At 46.4% G+C, this 23,988-nt stretch overlaps 1 protein-coding gene and 1 long non-coding RNA gene across 7 annotated transcripts in view; one reads left to right on the forward strand and one right to left on the reverse strand.

Annotated features, from left to right (window-relative positions):
- The window catches only part of PXYLP1 (2-phosphoxylose phosphatase 1), a 98,050-nt gene extending 75,629 nt beyond the window's left edge, over nucleotides 1–22,421 (forward strand). For 4 of the 6 annotated variants that reach the window (XM_013982091.2, XM_021069541.1, XM_013982090.2 and 1 more), the window contains 4 exons: nucleotides 1,728–1,886; nucleotides 2,655–2,781; nucleotides 10,383–10,522; nucleotides 15,767–18,153. In XM_013982091.2, the coding sequence (XP_013837545.1) occupies nucleotides 1,728–1,886; nucleotides 2,655–2,781; nucleotides 10,383–10,522; nucleotides 15,767–16,701 (1,361 nt within the window). In that variant the 3' untranslated portion in view covers nucleotides 16,702–18,153. Of the gene's footprint in view, nucleotides 1–1,727; nucleotides 1,887–2,654; nucleotides 2,782–10,382; nucleotides 10,523–15,766 lie in introns of all 6 variants that reach the window. The other 2 variants (XM_021069540.1, XM_013982093.2) reach the window with 1 other exon arrangement.
- LOC110256307 lies at nucleotides 13,332–16,420 on the reverse strand. The gene is made up of 3 exons (XR_002337703.1): nucleotides 16,285–16,420; nucleotides 16,021–16,187; nucleotides 13,332–15,370 (listed from the first exon to the last, which is right to left on the reverse strand). It is a non-coding gene; the product is annotated as an uncharacterized LOC110256307 (long non-coding RNA).

The raw sequence follows: 23,988 nt of genomic DNA on the forward strand, positions 1-23,988 counted from the left end.
AAGTTAGGGAATTTAAATGGATTTAGACTAGGGTTTGGGCCCCATTTTAACTATTGTTCAAATGTATGCATATATACTATATAATGATTAATAAGTCCTTTAGAAGTTAAATGATTCAAGGACACACCTATTTTTGTGTATTTCCTAAGTTGGCAGGTGCTAAAAATACAACTGTTATTATGTGGGGCATTCTGGATTGGGAATACTTGGAAAGACTGACCCAGAGGATGGACTGACATCTGCTTATAAATAATTGATAAAGTGTCTGAATCAGGACTTACTTGACTGAAAGTAACAGAAACCCAACTCAAACTAGTTTTAAGTAAGAACTGGGACACCTAAGGGACACCTGGACCACACCTGAACCCAGGGGCTCAGAGGATGGATGGCCTCAGATCTTCCTTCCTCTTTCCTCTCCTCATTTGTTGATCTGGCTTGTCTCCTTATCTTCATTTTCTTCCATGTAGACAGAGGCTGTTTGTTCACGGAGGGACAGATGGCTGGAGCAGCCCAGGGTTTTCTTTTTTCTTTTCTTTCTTTTTTTTTAAATTAAGAAGATTTTTATTTTTATTTTTTGGCCATCCTGCAATATATGGAGTTCCCAGGCGAGGGATCAGATCCAAGCCACAGTTGTAACCTACACAGCAGCTCTGACAAGGCCAGATCTTTAACACACTGTGCCAGGCTGGGGATCGAACCTGCATTCCAGTGCTCCAGAGATACTGCCGATCCAGTTGCACCACAGTGGAAATTCCTTTTTTTTTTTTTCGATTAAAAATTTTTTGTTTTAGTTGCACCTGTGGCGTGTGGAAATTCCCAGGCCAGAGATCGAACACACACCACAGCAGTGACCCAAGCTGCCGTAGCAACAATGCTAAATCTTTGACATGCCGTGCCACAGAACTCCTAGCCCCAGGTTTTCATTCTTAGAGATCAGCGTCCAGGAGAAAAGAAACCTTTCTTCTCTCTCAAAGGGGCAAGACATCGTGATTGACAATTCAGCCAAACCACATGAAGGGGGAGGGGAGTTGTTCACCAACAGATAGAGGGGTGCTAGATGGACAAGCGTAACAGACTTCAGGGCCCAGGCATGACATCCGGCAGGTGGTGGGGGAGAACCTGGCCTGGAGGCAGAGATGTGAGCTTGAGGTGACTTTCCATCCACTGTGTACACCATGGGCAGCTGCCACAGCCTCCCCTTGGGTCTGTGTCTCTTGTGTCTAAAATGGTCTCTTAAGGATTAATGAGCAGATGCCTGTGACTGGGCTCAAGGGGCCACAGAATGCAAAACAGGTGTCATTAAGTGAGCTACGTCATACGTGTCTAGCACTTTGTAGGCTCAATAGGTGATAACTTTCTGCCTTAGTATTTTCTGGAATTCAAAGGGTGTTCATGATGAAGTAATCAGGGTGCATAAAGTTAGTGTGTAAATTCTTCCTTTACCACATGGGCGAGGCCCCCTTTCCCTGCGTGACCCATCTGGTGTTGCATAGATAATTATTGATGACAAGAGGGTAATGGCATTGTGAAAGAGGCAGGGCCTGGAGGGGGCTCAAGAAACACTTCTTGAATGGGAAGCAGACTTGTTGCAACTCTGAAGTCCAGCCTAATTCAGAGAGAGAAGATAGTTGCTCATGGTGAAAATCCAGCTGCCCTCTGGGCCCCTCCAGCCAAACTGCGCCTTCCCCAGACCATGCATGTCGTGACCTGCTTTGCTTTCCCCGCAGTCCACCTGATCCCGGTGTCGGTAGCTAAGAATGGAGTGAATGGCAAGAGTCGAAAGAGAATCATGCCCGACCCGGTGACGGAGCCCCCTGTGATGGACCCTGTTTACGAAGCTCTTCTGTACTGCAACATTCCAAGTGTGGCCGAGCGCAGCATGGAAGGTAGGCCTGGCTGCGCTGCCCAACTGGGTACCATCTTCCCGAAGCATCTAAGGAGCTAGAAGGCCAGGGCCCAAATCCTGCACTTGCACAGGCTGTGCCCTTGAATGAGTTCCCAGGTCAGTTTCCTCTCTTGTAAAGTGGGAGTAACTAGCAGTACCTCCTCACAGGGCTGCTGGGAGGATTGAGTAACCGCCTTGAGTATCATGAGGCTCGCGATAAGCCCTCCACAAATGTTTGCCATCATCCTGATTCTCTAATGAGACAGCAGGATGGAAAGATGGCATCATCGGGCTCTAGGGTGTCACCTTGGCCAATCCCTTTCCCGGGCAGGCTCTCTCAGGGCCTAGGACCTCCACAGCATGCCCCCTGGTGTCTTGCAGTAAAAATTTAGGAAAATGATTTCCATGTTGAGATTTGCTTTTTGGAAAGTATATAAAAGAATGATGTTGCATATGGCAGAAGTCACTGTTGCCAGTATTTCTGTGGGCCTCCCCCTAGTCTGTGGAAGTGTTCGAGGCTCCATGAATAGTCTTCTCCACATTTCACTGGCCTCCACCCCCAGCCACACTTCCAGAGCCTCCCAGTGACTTCCAGAGGTCTGGGACACAGCCAGCCCTCTCGCATTCCTCTGCCCTGCCTTATGAGGCTCATCAGAGGCCCCCCACCCAGAATGGAACCCTTCCACCATGGTCACCCCTTCCTGCCTCTGCAAGGTAAAAGGGCTGGACCCTTCCCGGGTAATCCTGACCATGTGCTTCTCTCCTGCAGGTCACGCTCCGCATCATTTTAAGCTGGTCTCCGTGCACGTGTTTATCCGACACGGAGACAGGTACCCACTGTATGTCATTCCCAAAACCAAGCGCCCAGAAATTGACTGCACTCTGGTGGCTAACAGGTAAATTGCACTTTTCCTAAAAGTCATTTTCAAGAATCTGTTGTCCCTGAATCAAAAGGCTGACTGGAGAATTACAGGATGGGGAATGGCCTGCACTTGACAGTGAGGGCTGTTGGCCAGGAATATGATCTTCAGAACCATTCTGCAGGTTAATCCCATTTCACACTTGAGAGGACAGAAGCCCAGAGAGGTGAGGACACCTTTTTTAAGGCCACACAGCAGATAAACTGGGATTTGAGCCCAGGCCAGTCTGTTGTCTGCAGGCTCCCACCCAGCTGTTCTTCAGGGTGAGAAACATCTGGGACATGGTGCAGTGAGCACTGGGTTAGGAGTCCTGGGACCCCTTGGCCATTCCGTTTAGAGTAGCAGCTAAGACCCTTAGTCTCACTAAGCCTCAGTCTTCTGTCTGTAAAATGGGGGTGACGATGCTGACCGTGTGGGGTTGGGGTGAGGAGTAGGTGGGATGAGAGGAGGATGCACGTTACCAGTTGCAAAGCCACACACATGGAAGACATTCCTTCTGCCTTTTCATTCTTCATGGGAGTAGAGACAGCCTGTTCTCAGTTGAGAGGCCTTTGGATGAAAAATACTTGGAAAGAGAAAAGAAAGTGTGCATGTGGAAATGGCAAGGCTCTTTATAAAATGAGAGGCACAGTTAGCAATAAAGTGATGGGCCAGGCCTCAGCAAATGGTTTGGAGGCACGTAACACCCCAAGTAGCATTTACTAATGAGGAGAGGAAACGGGGGGAAGTGCTCGGTGGGGAAGACATTATTTTGATGGGGTGCCTTGAGTGCCACCTTGCCCCAGGTGGTGCCAGCCTGCTGGAACTATGCATTGCCTCCCTGCAGTCTGGCTGTCAGTTTACAGTGGGCTGTGGTGTGGACCCAGGAGTTCCAGGTTCATCTTTTGCATCTCAGCCTTCTTATTGTCTAATATCCTGGGGAAGATGAAGTGAATCATTTTATGTAAAAACATCATGAAATACCGTGTGACTCTAGCCTTTCATTTCCTGCTGGAGGTCACGAAGTTGACAGCCTTATTTTTCTATGTTCAGCAATCATGGATGCATGTCCTCTTGTTCCAAGGGCTGGAAAACACCCTAGGTCGAGTCCAACCTGCACAGACGCTGGCTCTCTTCCTCATCTCCAGCCCTCTCTACCAGCCTTTCTGCTGGAACCCTCTGCCCCTGCCAACCACTGCCTGCCAGCCCTTCCCCCTTTAGGCCTTTGCACCTGCCGTTTGGCTTGCTGGCCCCCTCCTCTAGATCCCTCCAGGCCTCCTGAGATAGAACCCCTCCTAGGAAACTCCCTGTGTGTTAGGAGGGATCCTCTGCTTATATTTGGCACTGCCACCACCTCACTCAACCCGAAAAGCAGGGTATATGGGAAGGATCCCAGGACAAAATATTTAATGACCAGACCTCAGCTGGCTTTAGGACTAGGGGAAAGGTGCTGTGCTGGTGGTGTGCTTGCAGCCTTTAGTTTCTGGGCTAGAGCATCCAGAGTGGCGGGAGAGCACAGGGTGGGATGAAGGGAGGGCAGCTCAGGGAAGTGGCTTTGCTCCACCGGGCACAGCAGAGCATTAGCGTGTTAACAACTGGCACAGCCCTGCCATTGCTCACTGGATATCTGCCCTTTGAACAGTGACCTGGCTGGACTACTAGGCCTCTGAGCTGGCCGGACATAGGGCAGCCTCAGAACTCTGTGGGTGGTACCATGCTTCAGCCCAGGCAGCTCACAGCTTCTGCCCCCCTTTCTCTTGTTGGACTTCAGATTCCCAGGTGTGAGAATGGGTCTGTCCCTAGACCAGTCAGTGGTTGCTGGCAGGCACCTGGGCACCAGGAGGCCTCTGGAGGCCACTTAGTTGTTCCCAGGGACGGGACCCATGGGGTGGGGCCACTGGGCAGCTCACAGCCATCCCTGGGGTACTCTGCAGCTTGTCTGCCCGGCATCGTTCTCTCTTCCCTCCACTCACCACCAGCTCTCAGGGCACCGAGTCTCACTCCTTCCTGTATCACTGTGCCCAGCCCGAGCCCACATGTAATCGTTGTTGGACTGGGTCCATTGCAGAATGAACTCAGGACCTCAGTGAGAATCACAGGTCATCATTGCTTTGTGTATCTATTGTAGTAGATTTGAACCTCAGCGGTGAAATCGTCTAAAGCCGTGGTCACCTATTTGATGGAAGGCAAATCCCTTCACCTCTCTGAGCCTCAGTGTTTTGTTCTGGAGCAGGGGATAGTAATACTTCCCTAAAATATCCCTCTGAAATCCAACTAAGGTGATGGGGTAAAGCTCTGAGCCTGATCTCCACTGAAAACTTGATAAGTGGTGTTTTATTTATCACCACAGCCTGGAGTCTTCCAGGCCCAGACTCTTCCTCTCTCAGTTGTGGTCATAAAGCCAGGCCAGCTCCCAGGGCCGCTGTTCTGCCCCAGCAATGGCAGGGCCCTGTTTCTGGAACTCCCACTTGAGGGGCGAATGTCCTGGGGACCAGCTGCTCTGGCCACCTCTGTCCTCATTTCCCTTCGCCTTGATCTTTTGGCCTAGTTCTGTGTTATTCAGCGTTCTGTATTTTTAGAAGCTACTTTCAGGCCTTTATAGAAAATGGGTGGGGTATGCATGTTTAATTAATTAATGGCATTTAATGAATTCCAGCTTTAAAAACAATCGAAGTTGACTTGTCACTATAAGCACACATTTCTGGGTAAGAGTGAACAGGACTCCCAGCAAAGGGGACCCACTTTGGGCCTCTGAATCTCCTGTGACTGTGGGATTTGGGTCACCAGCTATGCCTGCTGCCTTCGCAGGTGCCAGTTCAGCCTCACGAGGCTTCATAAATTGTGGCCTCTTTGAAGGCTGTATGTCCTGAAGTGTGCCCATGACTCCTGCCTGCCTTGTGAAGGAGCCTGTCTGGGCCAGCAAGGGTGGGGGTTTGCAAGAAGCAGAATCAGTATAGCCAGACGCCCTGCTGTTTCCCTTCACAGGGACGCCTTCCATGACTCTCAACGTCTTTGTAGGGGAAGCTGCCTCTGTGTAGCTGTGGGGCTCAGGAACATGGTCTTGCTGTGAGACAGAGGTTGATTTGACAGTTCAGCATGTATGTAGATGGCAGGTGAAGCTGAGGCTTGCATAGTAACACACACACATAGCCTGTGGAGCGAGGGAAGGGCCAGAAACAGTCCTATGAGAGCCGCAACCAGTTATAGCCCAGAGAGAAAGGAGGGGCCCAGGAGGAGATGGTGAATTTGCAAAGAGGAAGAAGGCAGGAGGGTTTCAGGAAGGGGAAGGAAGGCGGGTAATCACGTCAAATAGAGCAAAAAAAAAAAAACTAGGAACCTAAAGACTAAAGAAAGTATATTATCTTTTTTGTTTATAAAAATATAATACATTCTTGAATTAACGTAAATGGTAAAAACTTATTCCAGTGTCCAGTCACATAAAGTTTTTAAACTTTTTTCTGATAAAAGTGTCACTAGTCTTTTGCTATTTTTTTAGGGCCGCACCGGTGGCATTTGAAGGCTCCCAGTCTAGGGGACTAATTGGAGCTACAGCTGCCGGCCTACACCATAGCCACAGCCACAGCCACATCAGATCGGAGCCTCATCTGTGACCTACACCACAGCTCACAGCAATGCCAGATCCCCAACCCACTGGGCAAGGCCAGGGATTGAACCCACAACCTCATGGTTCCTAGTCAGATTTGTTTCCGCTGCTCCAAGACAGGAATTCCCAGGGTCACTAGTCTTATACCTCTTCTCGGCTTGTTTCAGTGTTCTGTGCAGAATTCAGTAGTTGCTTTGATTGTGACCAAAGCACAATGTTTTCTTATAGGCGTGTAGATTAGCCTTCTGTCCCAAACTTTGTGGCATAAATGGGTATAAAAAATGTAAATAAAATGCATATAGAAATGTAAATAAGAGCTCTGCAGTGAATTGTTTGAAGGCCTAAGGTAGTAGCACTGCTGGTTCTTTCAATTTCCAAAATGAAAGTAGAATTCCAAGGCGAATACATGGGTTTTTCCTGAAGAAAACTCATAATCATTTCTGTGTTAGTTAGGGTAAGGCCAGGCTGCATGCTGTTATAATAAAGAGAGCCAAGGATGCATTGCCTTGGATTACAGAGGTTTATCTCTTCCTTGCATGAAGGTCTGAATGAGTGTTCCAGGTTGTATGACTTGGTTCCACCTGGTCATTCAGGGTCCCGGGTTCTTTCCAGGTTGTTTCCACCATGCCCTAGGGATGTCTATGTGACTGAACCTTGGTTGCAGCTGTGCCTGAGCAGTGGCCAGAGGGAAGGAAGAGAGTGTGGAGGGGGCATGTCCATGATCTGAAAGCCTAACATCCTTCCATTCCATTAGTGAATACTTAGTCACATGGCCCCCTGAACCAGGACCTCAGAAATGGGATCTAACCAAGTTCCCAAGAAGAGAAGAATAGATTTTAGTGTATAACTGTTGAAGAAAAACCAGAGCCAGACAGTAGACAAAGCAGTAAAAACAGTAGGGGTAGAATTGGGCTCAATTCCAAATGCAGAATGAACAAATGGGGCCTTACAGCCAAGGAGCAGGGTGTGGGGGGGTGGTCAATGGATGGAGAATTACTCAGAGGAGATATCAGGGGTGAGGGGTTCTGGCTAAACTGACTCCACAGGCATCTTGCTGAAGGCAGACTAGGGTGATCAGATACCATGGGGGTGGGAAGTTCAGGGATCTGGTCAAATATCAAGAGTGGGAGAGTCTGGTTAAACTGACTTAGCAGGATTTTTGCTAAAACTGGGATATGCAAAGATATACATAAATCCAAAGACCATGAAAGTCCAGGATTTCCCCTAGTGGCACAGTGGAAACGAATCAACTAGGAACCATGAGGTTGCAGGTTCGAACCCTGGCCTCGCTCAGTGGGTTAAGGACCTGGCGTTGCTATGGCTGTGGCGTAGGCTGGCAGCTGTAGCTCGGATTAGACCCCTAGCCTGGGAATCTCCATATGCCACCGGTGCAGCCCTAAGAGGACAAAAAAAAAAAAAAAAGACGCGAAAAAAAACAAAGACCATGAAAGTCCAAAGGTTAAGGCCTTGTTCCGAAGAGGGTTCAGAGGAGACTAAAGTTTGGTCAAAGAGGTTCACAAGTAATAGTTTCACTCTCGGTGGCATTTATTTATTTATTTATTGGCCACCCCGCAGCACATGAAGTTCTCAGGCCAGAGACTGAATCTGAGCCACAGTTGCAACCTACACTGCAGCAGTAGCAACACTGCATCCTTTTAACCCACTGTGCTGGGCCAGGGATCGAACCTGTGTCCTGGTTCTGCAGAGACACCAGCAATCCCATTGTGCCACAGCAGGAACTCTTGGCCTTTACTTATTTTGCTTTTTAGGGCCAGACGTGCAGCATTTGGAAGTTCCTGGGCTAGGGGTCTAGTCAGAGCTGCAGCTGCTGGCCTACGCCACAGCCACAGCCACGTGGGCTCCAAGCCTGTCTGTGAACTGTACCACAGCTCATGGCAATGACCGATCCTTAACCCACTGAGCGAGGCCAGGGATTGAATCCGCATCTTCATGGATACTTAGTCGGGTTTGTTAGTGGTAACCCACAACCGGAACTCCACCTGGCCTTTATTTTTAATATTTACATCAAAATCTGACTCTTTTAATAAACACAGTTGGAACTTGCCATATTCATTACTGCAAACTATAGAAGGCATGAACTTTACATGGAGCATCTAAGGATGGGGTACTTCACAGTGGGATTCATTCACATGTGTTTTGGGGGTCTCTGCCACATGCTAGGTAGGTGCCCTCTCAGCTCCAGAGATAGCGGCAGGACCTGGTCATTCAGATCCAAGAGAGGCTCCCTGAGTCAGGTTACCTGATCTTCTTCCTGTACAAAAGACCCAGTCATTTGTGATCTCTACCATAAGTGAAGAGATAGAAGATAAATCTTCATCTTTCCATATCAAAAACAAGTTCCCATGAATACAGTTAGATAGTAATGCATCCTTAAGCAGTCGGATGCCCTGAAAACCTAGGACATCACAGCAAATATTCTCAGTAGTGAAATTTCATTTCTAAAATTGGCAGCAAAGCTTTCTCAGATCCTCAGAAATCACCAACCTGAAATAATGGCCTGGAGCAGAACATTTGACTCCCGTTGATGGATAGCCTTTGTTTATGTGGATTTGTTTTGGCAGCCTCATTATCAGTCTGGACATTTTATTTCCCAGTTTGCAGATATTTATGTATTTTAGCTTCAGGAAAAATAACATCCCCTCTGTTTTTATGGAAAGCCATAATGTCCTACAGCAATCCAGGGTGATTTATTGGACTCCACTGCATGACAGGATTAGCATTCTCTAATTTTAAAACATATTTTTAATGGAATTTTTTTTAGCTTTATGTATTTTGAAAGATAATAAATCTATTTTGGCAGCCATTCTAAAAGCATTGCCACAGTTAATTAGGCTTTCAGACAGCAGGGGTCTGCCATTAAACAATTTATCTTTGCTTCTTTTCATGCTGATTTAGTTTAGTTGGGAACTGCTCTATCTATCTACCTCTATTCAGATGGAAAATGTGTAAACATTTATAGGCCATTTCATTATTCAGTGAAAAGGTGTGTATATTGATAGGTCATTTCATTATTCAGAGAAAATGCGTATATATTCATAGGTCATTTCATTTTTCAGGGAAATTGTGTATTAGTGACAAAAAGGATAAATCTCGATTCACCATGTGTGCTTCATGGCAGAAATACAAATAATGTCAGATCACATAAATAACCTGTTTTTTCACTATTCATTACCACCACACAGGCAATGAAATACCTATGTGCAAAATGTATAGTGAGTTATAGAGATCTGGGTTATCTTAATCAGTTTACTTTCTTCTCAGGAGATTTCCAGGGGGTCACATCAGTTAAAGATTAAGGGTTATCCCTGTGAAGGCTGGGCTGGGTTTTCTAGGAGGAAGAGGCAGCATGTGGAACATCTTGGAAGCACAAAAGAACAGGTGTGCTGGACCACAGAGGTGGATATTGCGTGTGGCCAGAGTGCAGCGTTAGGGAGTCCTGGGCCTCCGAGTGAGGTGGGGCCAGAATAGACTGCCAGTTGTGTGTGGCTCCTTGGGAAGGTAGCACTGTGGAAAGGCAGTGACAGTCGGGGTTGCCTTTTATGTAGATCTCCCTGGCCGTGGAGAAGGCAAGGTTAGCCAGCAGGCAGACAGGGAGCACCCATGCCATCCAGACAAAAGCTGCCTGAGCCAGAACCTGCCCAGAGATGCAGGGATGCAGGAGAGAGGGGCAGGAAAGCCCAGGAGGGCACATGTGCAGGGCCAGGGGTCAGAGAGATCCCCTAGCCTAGCTAGGCTTGGCTGCCTGGAGGGGGTCAGTGGCCTCCTGGAGAAGAAGACAGGAGCGGCAAGGGCTGGGGAAGAGGGCAGGGGCTCGGGCCAGCCCTGCATGGTAGGGATTTCACATGTAGGGGTCAGTGGTTGAGCAATCATGAAGTTGGATTGTACTTACTTGGGGTCGTACTGGCTGAAGCTGAAACTGTTATGGACGGCTTTGGAGCACGCTGACCACTAATTCTCCGTGTCGTCTCTTTAGGAAACCGTATCACCCCAAACTGGAGGCTTTCGTTAGTCACATGGCCAAAGGATCTGGAGCCTCTCTCGAAAGCCCCTTGCACTCACTGCCTCTTTACCCCAGTCACCCGCTGTGTGAGATGGGAGAGCTCACGCAGACAGGTACGTGCAATGCCATGCCCCTGCTTCCTCTGCCCCCCGCTCCTTCACTTGGCGGATGTGTGCAGCAAGGAGCCGTGGCCACAGGGGTGAGTCCTGACCAGCATCTTCAGCCTCAATGGGCCTACCAAGGCTTCTAATTAAACATCTGATTTCTAAAAATTAAAAATAAGCTTTTTTCCCTATTAAGAAATAATATATGTTCATGGAAGAGAAAGAAGGAAAGACAAGCAAAAGGAAGAAAAAATTAAAGCATCCATAATCCCACCAAAGAAATCAGTTATCTTCCTTCCTATTTATGTCCACACGTGCGCACGCACACACACACACACACACTCATAGTGCTATTTTCCTAAACACTATTTTGTAACCCACTTTCTCACTTAATATATGATACTCTTTCCCCATCAATAAATAGTCATCAATAACTTCCTTTCTGATGGCTTCATGTTCCACTATGAATGGGCCATGACTGATGTAACCAATCCCAGGTTCTTAGATACTTCAAACAAAACAGCCAAAAGGTTTTAATCTGCAAGATTCTGGGGAGACACGAGTATGGCAGAGCCCCACTGAGTGTGGACTTGGGTGAGCCTGTTGCTCACAGAAGCCTGTCTCCCTCTGCAGCCCTGTTGATACTGTGGTACAGCCAATTCATTGTCAGCATAGGTTAGTGAGTTAACTGTGGGGTCACCTTTGTTGGGAAGAGAATGAACTGGTGGTCCCCTAAGAGGTTCCAGCTTCCTACTTCAGTCTGGGACCTCAAAGACCTTTGCTTAGTCACCAGCCTTTCTGGAGAAATGTGGATAACCTACTGGCTATGTTGTTTTCCTGGATCTACCAGCATCATAGGACCTCAGCTTTGATGGAAGGAAGGTCTCTGTCCTGTACTTGGCCATGTTGGTTTCATCATGTCTTTTTTTTTTTTTTTTTTTTTTTGCTTTTTAGGGCCACACCTGTGACATACAGAAATTCCCAGACTAGAGGTTAAATCAGAGCTATAGGGAGGCCACAGCCACAGCAACATAGGATCTGAGCTGTGTCAGCGACCTACACCACAGCTCACAGTAATGCCGGATCCTTAACCCACTAAGCAAAGCCAGGGATTGAACCCACATCCTCATGGGTCCTAGTCTGGTTCATCACCACTGAGCCACGACAGGAATTCTGGTTTTGTCATGTTTCGAAAGCCATTATTACTGGAGAGAATGATAGTGACAGAGGAGGCCAAGCTGAAGGCTCTAGAGAACAAGCCTTGAATGAGGAGTCTTGTCAAAAGCTTTTGAAAGTTAATTTCATGTGCACAAGCTCTGTGTTAGTTTTAAAACGGGAATTCTCCTCCTACCAGATCCAATGCCCCCTTTTATTAACAAGTGTTTTGTGGTGCTCCCTTCGTTATCCAGAAGTAAAATTCAAATATAACCTTCCTATATACATAATTTTTAGAAAGTTATATCAGGCACCCTAACTGTAATATAAAGTAGAAATAAAAAGAAACTAATTTGTTAGACAATTCCATATATCTCAGTATAAATGCTTGAGCACATCTTTACTAGAAAATAGAATGAAGTAATCAGTTGCTTGCATTGAAATGTAGCTTGGTGTCTGTGACAGCTACAAATGCAGACTGATTGAGGGGTGTGTATTGGTGACTCTAAAACCACATATTAGGACATGATTTTTTTGACAAGTTTTGATGGAAACAGAATATAAATGTCTCAATTTATATTGCATTTCTGGAAAATTCAGTGGATGTTAATGTTATTCAAAAATGGTTTTGTGCACATTCCCGTTGTGGCTCAGTAGGTTAGGAACCCAACATAGTGTCCATGAGGATGCAGGTTCTATCCGTGGACTCTCTCAGTGGGTTAAGGATCTAGCATTGCCACAGGCTGTGGAGCTGTGGTGTAGATCACAAATGCAGCTTGGATACCATGTTGCTGTGGCTGTGGTGCAGGCCGGTCACTATAGCTCCGATTTGACCCCTGGTCTAGGAAATTCCATATGCAGCAGGTGAGGCCCTAAAAATAAAAAATAAATGGTTTTGTGTTTATAGACACACAAAAAAACCTGTTCAAGACTAAAGTATTTAAACAGGGTTTTCACATGTGGGAATGTCTTATACATGCCAAATAGTTATGTGGAACTGTCCAGCTCTTGGCCTCCACCCACTAGGGAGTCAAGAATGGTCCTGCCATGTTATTGTAACAAACCAGACACTCCCAGAGGGCAGGACTGTGCTTGCTGAGAATTCTGGTTACAAGAAACAGAAACTAACTCAAGCCAAAAAAAAAAAAAAAAGACATTTATTAGAAAGATTCAAGGTGAACACACAGGCTCTAAGGGCAGGAATGTGACTGAGTCTCCAGAGTCTGGAACCAGGAATAAAAAAGTTGTCTGTCCCTGCCTCTATGGTTGTGTGTCTGTCCACAGAGACAGTACTAGCTACATGCAGAGATGAACTTACAGGTTCAGGCTCTTGAGAGAATCTGATGGGGTCCTTGAGGGTCAGTGTCCATTAATAGCTAGAAGGTCAGGGTAACTGCATGAGCAGCTATTCATTCTGACCTTTCTTCTCAATTGATCTATTATCATCGTCATTTTTCTAAATTAGTATTACTCTAGAAATCATTTTTGCAGTACTACTTGCTCCCATTCCCTTGTTCTCCTTTTTTAAAGTGTTAAGATTTATTTTTTGTACTTTATTTTTTTATTATAGTTGATTTACACCATACTACCAATTTCTGCTGTAGATCAAAGTGACTCAGTGATATATGTGTGTGTGTGTGTGTGTGTATGTATTCTTTTTTTATATTCTTTTCCATCATGGTCTATCCCTGTGCTATACACTAGGACCTTGTTGTTTATCCATTCTGAATGGGTAATGGTCACTTTTTTTGTTTAATGGTCACTTTTTTGTCTTCTATATGAACTTCTGCATCACCATTAGAATAATCACACATATAACTGGCACACTTTGGGCACCCCACAGGAACTGTTTAAGATGCGATTGATCATTAGTGCCTACTCTGCCCCCGATGCTTTGGCAGCTACTGTGTGTAGGTGAGGAGGGTGGTTGGATGACTGAGGCGCTCCCCTGCCTGTCCTAGGGAAGCCTGCAGCTGCAGTGGGACAGCGCATGGAGACCCCTGAGGGTACTGCTGCAAGCTGTAAGCTCTTTCAAAATAAACATAGGCTTTGGCATAGACAGACCTGTGAAATGGGGCTCATGACGTCTCCCCGGAGCTAGTGGTGAGTCGTGTGAGAGCACCTTGCACAGAGCTAGCATAGACTAGGCTCAACGATGAAGCCAGTGCCTTAGAGGTCCAGCAGCCTATGTGAACAGAAAGGAATGATTAATTCGATGTGGGCGAGAAGGAGGAAAGAGAGGGTAGTGCTGGAGCTGGTTGTTGCGTGAGGATTTCACTGGGCAGAGAAAGGGAGGGGCGTGAACAGAGTCATGAAGATCCAGGCTGTGTTTGGAGAGGAGAAGCCCTGAGTGGGTAGACCTCAGTATTTCTGTAGGACCCTGTAGGTGTGAGCAGGGCTAAGAGCATAGGTTGGGGCCAGACAGGGGCTGGAGTGCTAGCTTGGCCACTTCTTAACTGTGAATGGCTTGGGCCTCAGTTTTCTCATCTATAAAGTAAGGGAAAGGGGGATAAAATAATATGCATTCTTTGCTGGGTTTTTTTTAGGATTAAAGGAAAACAGTCTGGCACACAGTGAGCATGCCAACCTTAAGAAATGTAGCCTCAGAATACAGGGGAGGCCAAGAGAGGAATGGGGACCAGACACTGACTCTGGATGTTTGTCACTCATGGTTGGCCCTCTTTGCAGGTCATTTAGAAATGCTGAGACCTGCCTCAGCCCAGATCTCTGAGGGAATCCACTCTCAATACTCCTCATTCAGAGGAGGACCTAGACATCCTTCACATTTTTTAGCTGAGCTATTTCTCTTCCTGGGCCAACACCAGTCCCTCTGTTTTACTCATTTCAGCCTGAAATTGTCTCATCTTTGTAGTGGGGCTTTTCAAACCATTTGGGCATCTGAATAGTGGCATTACTGTTACAGGGCCTACCTATGATTTACACTCTCAGAGAATGCAGATATCTCACTGAAATGGCATCCCAACATCCTGTTGGCTAGAGGATATACTTGCTTTTATCTTGAATTGCCCTCTCCTACATGAAAAGAAGGCTTTTTCAGTTTGCTTTTTTTTTCAAGATATTATACTGTGGGAGTTCCCTGGTGGCCTAGTGGTTAAAGAACTTGGCATTGTCACCTCTGTGGCTTGGGTCGATGCTGTGGCTTGAGTTGGATCCCTGGCCCGGGAACTTCTGCATGCCACGGGCATGCCGGGGAAAAAAAATACTATACTGTGGTGCATAGTTCAAAACTATAACAACTAAAAGGTAAACTTAAAATTTAAAATTCATGGTCCATCCCCCCCATTTCTGTGCCCCCATCATCCCCAGGTAACCATTGTGCATCCTTCCAAAGTTTCTTTATACAAAACACAGGTGGCTGCCAATACACATTCATATTTTTCCCTCATTTTTATTTAAAAGCATAATAAACATATTGTTCTGCAGTTTATTTTTCTTTTTTCAAATATTCTATCTGGGAGGTCATTCCATATCCCTACCAAGAGAGTATCCTTGCTGATGAGCAGGTAAAGCCCCAGCAGGATTGGGCAGAATGTACCCAGAAGGTGAGCAGAGAGCCTTCAGCTGGCAGAGCGGGGAGGATGGGGTCCCACAGCGAGGGGACTAGGCAGCCAGCAAGTGACTTGTTCTCCTTGCCTGACTGATTTCTGTGAGTTTCTGGGCACACTGAGGAATGATGTGCTCCTGCGGCAAGAGGGAGAAAACTTTCCTTAGGCCCCTTTCACTTACCTCCTAGACGTCCACCAGCAGAGTGAGTCCCACCCTCTGAGGCCCACCAGATACAGCTCTCCTCCAGGGGAGGGGCCAGTCAAGAGGGAGGGATCCAGGCAGATACCTGATCCTTGGGCTCCGTGGGTCAGAGGACAGGGCCCCACTGTGCTCCCTTTGTGGGTAACCCCACGGGGCTCCCTTCGCACACTGACGTGAGCCTGCTCTTGTGGCTTGCACAAAGTGGGGGCCGGGCTCAATTATTTAATCGTTCACTGTCTAAAGCATCCAGGGTTGGACAGGCTCGACTCCCCTTGCTGTTCCTTTTGCTGAGCTGGTAGTAAGGAAGCGTGTGGCACTCTTGTGTTTCAGGGGTCGTGCAGCATCTGCAGAATGGCCAGCTGCTGAGGGACATCTATTTAAAGAAACACAAACTCCTGCCTGGTGACTGGTCCACAGACCAGCTTTACTTAGAGACCACTGGCAAAAGCCGGACGCTGCAGAGTGGGCTGGCCTTGCTTTATGGCTTCCTCCCAGATTTTGACTGGAAGAAGATTTATTTCAGGCACCAGCCTAGCGCTCTATTCTGCTCTGGGAACTGCTATTGCCCTGTAAGAAACCAGTACCTGGAAAAGGAGCAGCGGCGGCAGTACCTCTTACGTCTGAAGAACAGCCAGCTGGAGAAGACCTACGGGGAGATGGCCAGGATCGTGGACATCCCCACCAAGCAGCTCCGCGCTGCCAACCCCATAGATTCCATGCTCTGCCACTTCTGCCACAACGTCAGCTTCCCCTGCACCAAGAACGGCTGCATTGACATGGAGCACTTCAAGGTGATCAAGATGCATCAGATAGAGGACGAGAGGGAGAGGCAGGAGAAGAAACTGTACCTTGGGTACGCGCTCCTGGGTGCCCACCCCATCCTGAACCAAACTGTGGGCCGCATGCAGCGCGCTGCCGAGGGCAGGAGGGAGGAGCTCTTTGCTCTCTACTCTGCTCACGACGTCACCCTGTCCCCAGTTCTCAGTGCCTTGGGCCTTACAGAAGCCAGATTCCCAAGGTTTGCAGCCAGGTTGATCTTTGAGCTCTGGCAAGACAGAGAGAAGCCCAGTGAGCACGCTGTCCGGATTCTCTACAACGGTGTTGACGTCACGTTCCACACCTCGTTCTGCCAGGACCACCACAAGCGGTCTCCCAAGCCCATGTGCCCCCTTGAAAACTTAGTCCGCTTTGTCAAAAGGGACATGTTTGTGGCCCTGGGCGGCACTACTAATTATTATGATGCCTGTCACAGGGAAGGAGTCTAAAAGGTACACAGTGAAGCACTCACAGAATCTATGCCAATAAGGAGGGGTGGGAAAAGTCTGCTTTTAGTTCTCTCCATTGCTAAGGGCACGGGATGATTTTTAAAGACTGGAAATCCATGCTTGGGCAGAGGTGGTTTGGGTTGAACAGCGACTATGCTGTTATAATTGGGTACATGAGTTCCTTGGTACACAATGGCCAGTTCAGAGAGAAAGGAAGCTACTTTATCATAGCCAGACTTTGCTTACGATGCCAGAATAATACTCTAATACCCAAAGTTGCCAATCCCAATGTGTATTCTTTTGATCTGCCTTAGTACTGTATGATGGAACCAGCAAACCTCAGCTGAAAGTTTCTTAATATAGGACAGTCTTACCTTGTCCTTGTTCAGTGAAAATATTCCTGAAGTGATATATTGAAAATAACAGTGAGAAGACTTGTTCTGTAAAGGGCCAGAGAGTAAATATTATCGACTTTGTGGACCAAAAGGCCACATGCAGGGTCTGTCACAGCTACTTGACTCTGTTCTTATAACGTGAAAGCAGCCACAGACAACATGTGAATGCATAAGCGTGGCTGTGTCCACAGGCTGCACAAAACAGGCAGTGGGCCGGGTGTGGTGCGAGGCCTCTTGTTTGCTGACCCCAATCTCAAAAACAGGCTCTACTACAATTGCACTTTCAGCACTTTGAGAGGGAACCAGTTGAATACCAAGAATTATTCAGTGGTGCCTCCAGTAATTTCTGCTAGAAACACAGAATCTGGTCTGTATCTGATATTATGTCAGAACTTGAGGGGAAACAAACATTCGATCAGAATGAATCACAGAAAAACTATTAGAATAATACTTGATGTTCATGATGATTGTGGTATAAGATAGTTTCGAGTATCTTAAATATGTGTCTGCTGTAGTCTACTTGCTGTATATGCTGAAATTTTTGTATTCCACTTAGTATTTTTATAGTCTAGGAAAGTATTTTCTAAGACCAGTTTTAGATGTGCTCTTAATCCCCATGTAATAGTCAATTTACTCTCTCTGCTTGGTGGTTAGGAGGGAGCCAGAAGCTGAATTCAGGCACTTTCTTCCAATAAAACGAATTATGGCTCATTCCCTTTGAGAAGCTGTAGAATTGGATCGATTTTTAAACCATTTTTGTCAGTTTTAAATGGTAAATTGGAATTGATTTTTAAATAAGTTTTTGGAAGAACTTTGTTACTAGACAGTAAAATAATCTTTATAAGGTATTTTATACAGTAGAAGCAATTATAATTAAATCTGTGATTTCTGACTAAAATGGTGCTAGCTCTGTGTGAAGGAACTTAAAAGTGCAAGTGAGATTCTCCAGTGTCATTGGCATTCCAACCTTCTCTCTGTTTTTGTCCAGTGTTGCATTTGTTGCATATGAATCTGCTTCTATTAATAAATTTTTGAAGAATACTTGCACACAAAGTCATGGGTTGTACCTGTAAGTCACTTTCTTTTCAAGTGAGTTCCAATATTTTGTAATTTATCTTTTTTTTTTTTTTTTGGTTTTTAGGGCTGCACCCGCTGCATATGGAGGTTCCCAGGCTAGGGGTCCAATCAGAGCTACAGCTGCCGGCCTACACCACAGCCACTGCCACACGGGATCTGAGCCGTGTCTGCAACCTACACCATAGCTCACCGCAACGCCGGATCTTTAACCCACTGAGTGAGGCCAGGGATGGAACCCGCAACCTCATGGTTCCTAGTCAGATTTGTTTCTGCTGCGTCACAACGGGAACTCTTAATTTATCATTTTTTTCAAAAAGTAAAATAATAGTGCTTTAAATTAGAAAACTCTGCAATACACGTGTAGAAGGGAGGGCCAGGCCCTCTCAGCCTCATGTGGTTAGCCGTGGGCCATGCTGGGCTCAGCATGAGTGACAGGAAGGGACAGAGTCTTGCACTGGGCCACAGAGGGGCTGCAACTTCCTTCTCTAACTGCAGCATCAGGGTGTGGCGGGTGGGACGACGTGTCATGCGCATGGCCTCGGACTGGGTGAAAATTTATCTCAAGTGCTTATTTTACTGCTGAAAATCATGTGTTGTCCCTCAAGTATTTAAAGCCTAAGCAATTTTTTTTTTTTTTTGGCTCTCACTCCCAGTCTATCTGAATCAGAACTGCGAAACACAGCTTGAAGATTTAAAAATAAAGGGAAATCAGAAGATGTTTTAAATATCAATTTGAGGAGTTCCTTGGTGGCTCAGTGGGTTAAGGATCCAGTGTTGTTACTGCAGCAGCTTGGGTTGCTGCTATAGTGTGGATTTGATCCCTGGCCTGAGAACTTCTGCATGCTGCAGGTGCAGCCAAAAAGTAATGATAAAATAAATAAAAAATAACTTTGCAACATCTGTTGTTAAAGGTGAATATTTTGCACAGGAACCAACATTAAAAATGCAGATAGAGGTTTTACCTCCGAAGACACACCAGGTATGTAAGGCATTAAAGTAGTCCTCCTCAGTATCAAGTACTGAGACATTCTGTTTCCATAAACAAATGCAGAGCACCCAGCTAAAGTTGACAGAGTTTGTCCTTGGTTTCAGGACAATGGTCTCACAGGCTCAGTTTGTGAAAGGTGTGGGTGTGCACTGCATATTCAGCTTTCTTGTTTTCGTGATTAAAATTAATACGTGCACATTGAGAAACAATCAAACAATACTGAAAACAACTTCAAAGGTGAAGTTCTCCTCTAATCTCACCTCCAGAGAGAACACTGTGAGCTGCCTGACAGATATTCTTGCAGAAATTTAACATGGAGATAACAGAAATAAATATACATTTTTAATAGGAACAAGACCATTTAATATGTATTGTTCTGTGACTTGCTTCCTTTGAATATATTTTATTCATTTGTTTCCTTTAACATTATGCCTTAGACATCGTTCTCATTAACTTCCTTCCCTTAACAGCATGTCTTGGAAATTTCTACATTGAGAGAAGCAGGCCAGGGGAAATGTAGAAAGAAAGACAGCTCTTTTTATAGCCATAGCATAATATCTGACGATACAGATGAGACATTTTAAAATTTTCATTAAAAATGAATGAAATTAAAACTTAACACCCAGGCACTAAAACAGGACTACAAGGCATTGGAGGTACACAGAACAAAGCAGAGGCCAGCAGTTATATGTGTTGATTAATATAAGTAGCATATGTATCTTTCTCTAATTTCACTTAGAAATAGAATTGAAGAACTTAAATCCAGTGTTGCTATTAAGCCTATTTGTGGGTCTTCATAGCTATAGCAGAATTAGATGTTTGAAAGATTTGAGTGATTCTTTTTTCTAGAACTCACAAAGACCGGTGCAGGAAAGGCAGGGATGCGTCTGTTTCTCTGAATCTTTAGGAAGCCTTCTGAACAGACTGAGCAGGCCAGGCTGGTACAGGCATACCCTAGTGTGTTTGAACACAGCATAAGTAGAAAGCAGAAAACAGCTGGGGTTTACATTGCAGTTCTGGCTTTGATCAGGGCTCGCCCACAGTACTGGCCTGGGCACTAGTTAGCTCCCACTGCTTAAGGCCACTGAATTGAGTACTGGGTCATGCCCCTGTATAGTGCCTGCCTAGTATCCATCTCAGAGGAGGGATAATAGCTTTAGCTTAAGAGGAACCAGCTGAATTCATCACAGTGTCCAGTCAGGCCTTCCTGGCCTCTGAAGCCCTACTTCCAGCTGAGACTGGCCTTGATGCAGAAAAGTTATCTCCAGGTCAGTTCCTCCCAGAGCTGCAAACCCCCCAAAGGGGGGTGGCCTGAGGCTTGGCTTCTGGAGAACTCGGTAGGAAAAGCACTATTTGGGGGTTGTGCTTCCCTCAAGGGGCCCACAAGCATCTCGCTATCAATCTAGACAACCCTCTGAGGAAGGTCCTATTACCCCCAATACAAACAAGGAAACAGATTCAGGGGGATGAAATCACTTTTCAAAGGATGAGTCAAAGCACAGAGTCTAACCCATGTTTACGTGACACCAGTGACCCTTAAGCACATAAACTGTGATACACCATGGAAGAGGCCTTCCTACACTCATTAAATCCTCACAATAGCTCAACAGGATACCATATCTGCTGGCAAATACCAGTGTGTCTTAAAATATAGTGGGATTACAACAGCTATAAATTTAAATGGTTAGTAGAATATTCCATTTTGACCTGTGGTTCGTTTTTGTTAAGAAAAAACGGCTTATATAATGGAAAACTAGTCTTTGCAGTGATGTTATATTCTGCTCAGCCACTAGATGGCAACATCAAATAGAAGTGTTGGCCTTCAGGGCCCACTCTTCCATTGGTAAAGGAGGTAGGTATTTGGGGAGGTGTTTTAATAGGGTGACCAGCTGCCGGGCTTGTCTGGGACTGAGGGGTTTCCTAGGATGTGCGAATTTCAGTGCTAAAACTGGACAAGTTCCAGGCAAACTGGAACAAGTTGATTACTTTCATGTTATATGAGACACACATTAGGAGGTACTGTCACTCCCGTTTTATAGAAACAGGGAAGCGTGACGGAGTGACTAGTCTGAGGTGTCACACAGCTGGCTAGTATGCAACAGAGCTGAGACTGAAAGCTGTCATCTGTTAACTCAAAGGCCCATGCTCTTAAGCAGGATATGATAATGTGTCTCTGAACCATCCAGAACTGTTTGGTTACATACAACAGAAACCTAACTACAGAGATGAAGCAAATAAAGTCCTCCATTTTCTCCACTGGCTCTACCGTGTCATCAGGAACCCAGGCTGCTATTTACCACTGTCTGGCCAGAATGGGGTCCCTCAGCCCACCTCCACTGCCAGGAAAGTGAGTAATTTTATTGGGCACTTCCTGTCTCAAACAAACCAGGCCCTCAATATGGAAGGCAAGAAAATCCTAGGGGTTGAATCAGAGCCACAGTTGCCAGCCTACACCACAGCCACAGACACAGCAACGTGGGATCCGAGCCACATCTGCAACCTACATTACAGTTCATGGCAACACCAGATCTTTAACCCACTGAGTGAGGCCAGGGATCAAACTCTCGTCCTCATGGATATTAGTCAGGTTCATTACCTGAGCCACAACAGGAACTCCCTTGTCCCAGGAATACCAAAGCCTCTGCTATTTAGGACAATAAAGCTGGAGTCATTTATTTGAAAGAGATCATGGATCTATTGATCACAAATTTCTTCTACCACTGCAGTGTGACGGGCTCACCATTTCACTGTGGAAGCTAAGGAAGCACATATGAAGCAATAGGAGACCCTAGATCTAGGACAGTCCAGCGGTGATTACAGACCAAGGCTCACCATTCACTGAACACGTATCAGGGGCTGGACAGGGCCAAGCACTCAACTCACAGAGTCTCTCCACAGTACAAGTAGGCATCTGTTATCTCCGTTTTACAGGTAAGGAGAAGGAGGCTCAGAGGGAGACACCTGCCTAGGATGGCCCAGTCACCAGCAGACTCAGGACTGGACAGGGCTCCACCTACATGTCCTTGGACCTCAGAGTTCTTCCAGCTCCCTTAGTTCACCAGCTCCTCTACCCTCACACTAGTGAATAAGTAAAACTGGAACCTTAGGTTATAGGGAGGAGGCTACCCAACCACAAGGAATGATTCTCTCTTATAGATGTTCATGTTTCTAGCATTTCCAAGAAAGTAGGATCATCTTATAATGGGTTGTTTTAGCCTGGGTCCTTCTGAAAAGCAGAGTCTGAGAAAAAAAAAAAAAAAGTGTAGGTGTTCAATAGGGAAAGTGGTCCCAAGGAGCAGAGGTGAAAGATAGGGAGGGAGAGAGGAGAGGAGAAAGAGTGAAGATGCATGTTGAGCTGACCATGGAGACAGGCTACTCCAGTGGCAGGACCTCCCAGAAACCTTATGAAATGTGTCTCCTCACTGGTCACCTGGGGAATGGAGGGGTACATTCATTCCTCGGCTCTGTCCACAGCTGTCTGACCCATGCTTCTGGAGGGAAAATGCATGAACAGGTCCATGTGAGCATCCAAGAAGCTCTCGGAGGGGAAGCAAAAGAAGGAGGTGCTATTAGATCAAAGCCTGCATGGGCCTGGGCACCACAGTAGCTGGGAAAAGACAAAAGGCCAAGAGGTCTGGAAGTGGGGAGTTCCCGTCATGGCTCAGTGGTAACCAACCCAACTAATATCCATGAGGATGGGGTTCGATCCCTGGCCTCACTCAGTGGGTTAAGGATCTGGTGTTGCCATGAGCTGTAGTGTGGGTCGCAGATGTGGCTTGGATACCACGTTGCTATGTCTGTGGCTGTGGTGTAGGCTGGCAGCTGTGGCTCTGGATTCAGTCCCTAGCCTGGGAACTTCCATATGCCATGGCTACAGCCCTAAAAAGACAAAAAAAAAAAGGACTGGAAGTGGAGCAGACAATGTGTGGGGTGTGAGATCAGGCCAGCATTCCCTGAGTGTGTGAATGTTCCAGGCGCTGTGCTATATTTTATATGCATAACCTTGTCTCATCCTTATAGCAACCCCGTGGCTTAGAAATCATCATTATCACCTCTCATTTGTCAGAGGAGGAAAGAAATGGAGAGATCACTCACCAAGCCTTCACAGGCAGGAAGTGACAGAACTGGGAGTCAAACCTGACTGTCCCCTGAGCCCTCAATGGGGATCACTGCACCGTTATATTAAACATTCTTCCCATGGCCCACATGACGTATGTGTGAGCGCTTACTGATAGGCACTCAGTATTTCTGTCCCATACGGAATGTCAGTGCAGATCAAATCATGCCACTCTTTGGCCCTCCACTGCCTTCTAGAGCAAATGCAAGCTCCCTAAGGTGATTCACCAAGCTCTTCACACTCTAGCCCCCACTAACCTCTCCAGCTTTATTATTTGCAGCAGTACAAGACTGAAGGGTTGTCCGCAGATGGTAGTTGTCGATGCATTTTTTGCATCCTTGGGAGAGAGGAAAAGGGGTTCAAATCACCATGTGGGATGTCAACTTTAGAGTCTCTGCAAAGAGCCACCTCCCATCCCCAACCAGCAAGCCTCCCCAGAACCTAGAAACCCATAGTCCTTCACCCTCTTCCCTTCCTCCCATCCATGTCCCCTCCCCCATAGCCCAGAAAAGGAAAGTGTTTTGAAAGTACACAGAGTTCAAATCCAGTTCTATATCACTCCCTAGCTATGAGGCCTCAGGCAAGATATCAAATCTCTCTCAGCCTCAAGTTCCTCATCTGTTAAGCCAGCATGACACCTCCCGAGGGAGAGTGTACATAAAGCCCGGGGTACATGGGGCGCCTCTACAATGGGAGCCTGCACGACTGTC

This window comes from Sus scrofa, chromosome 13, assembly GCF_000003025.6.
Source record: "Sus scrofa isolate TJ Tabasco breed Duroc chromosome 13, Sscrofa11.1, whole genome shotgun sequence".
NCBI lineage: Eukaryota > Metazoa > Chordata > Mammalia > Artiodactyla > Suidae > Sus > Sus scrofa.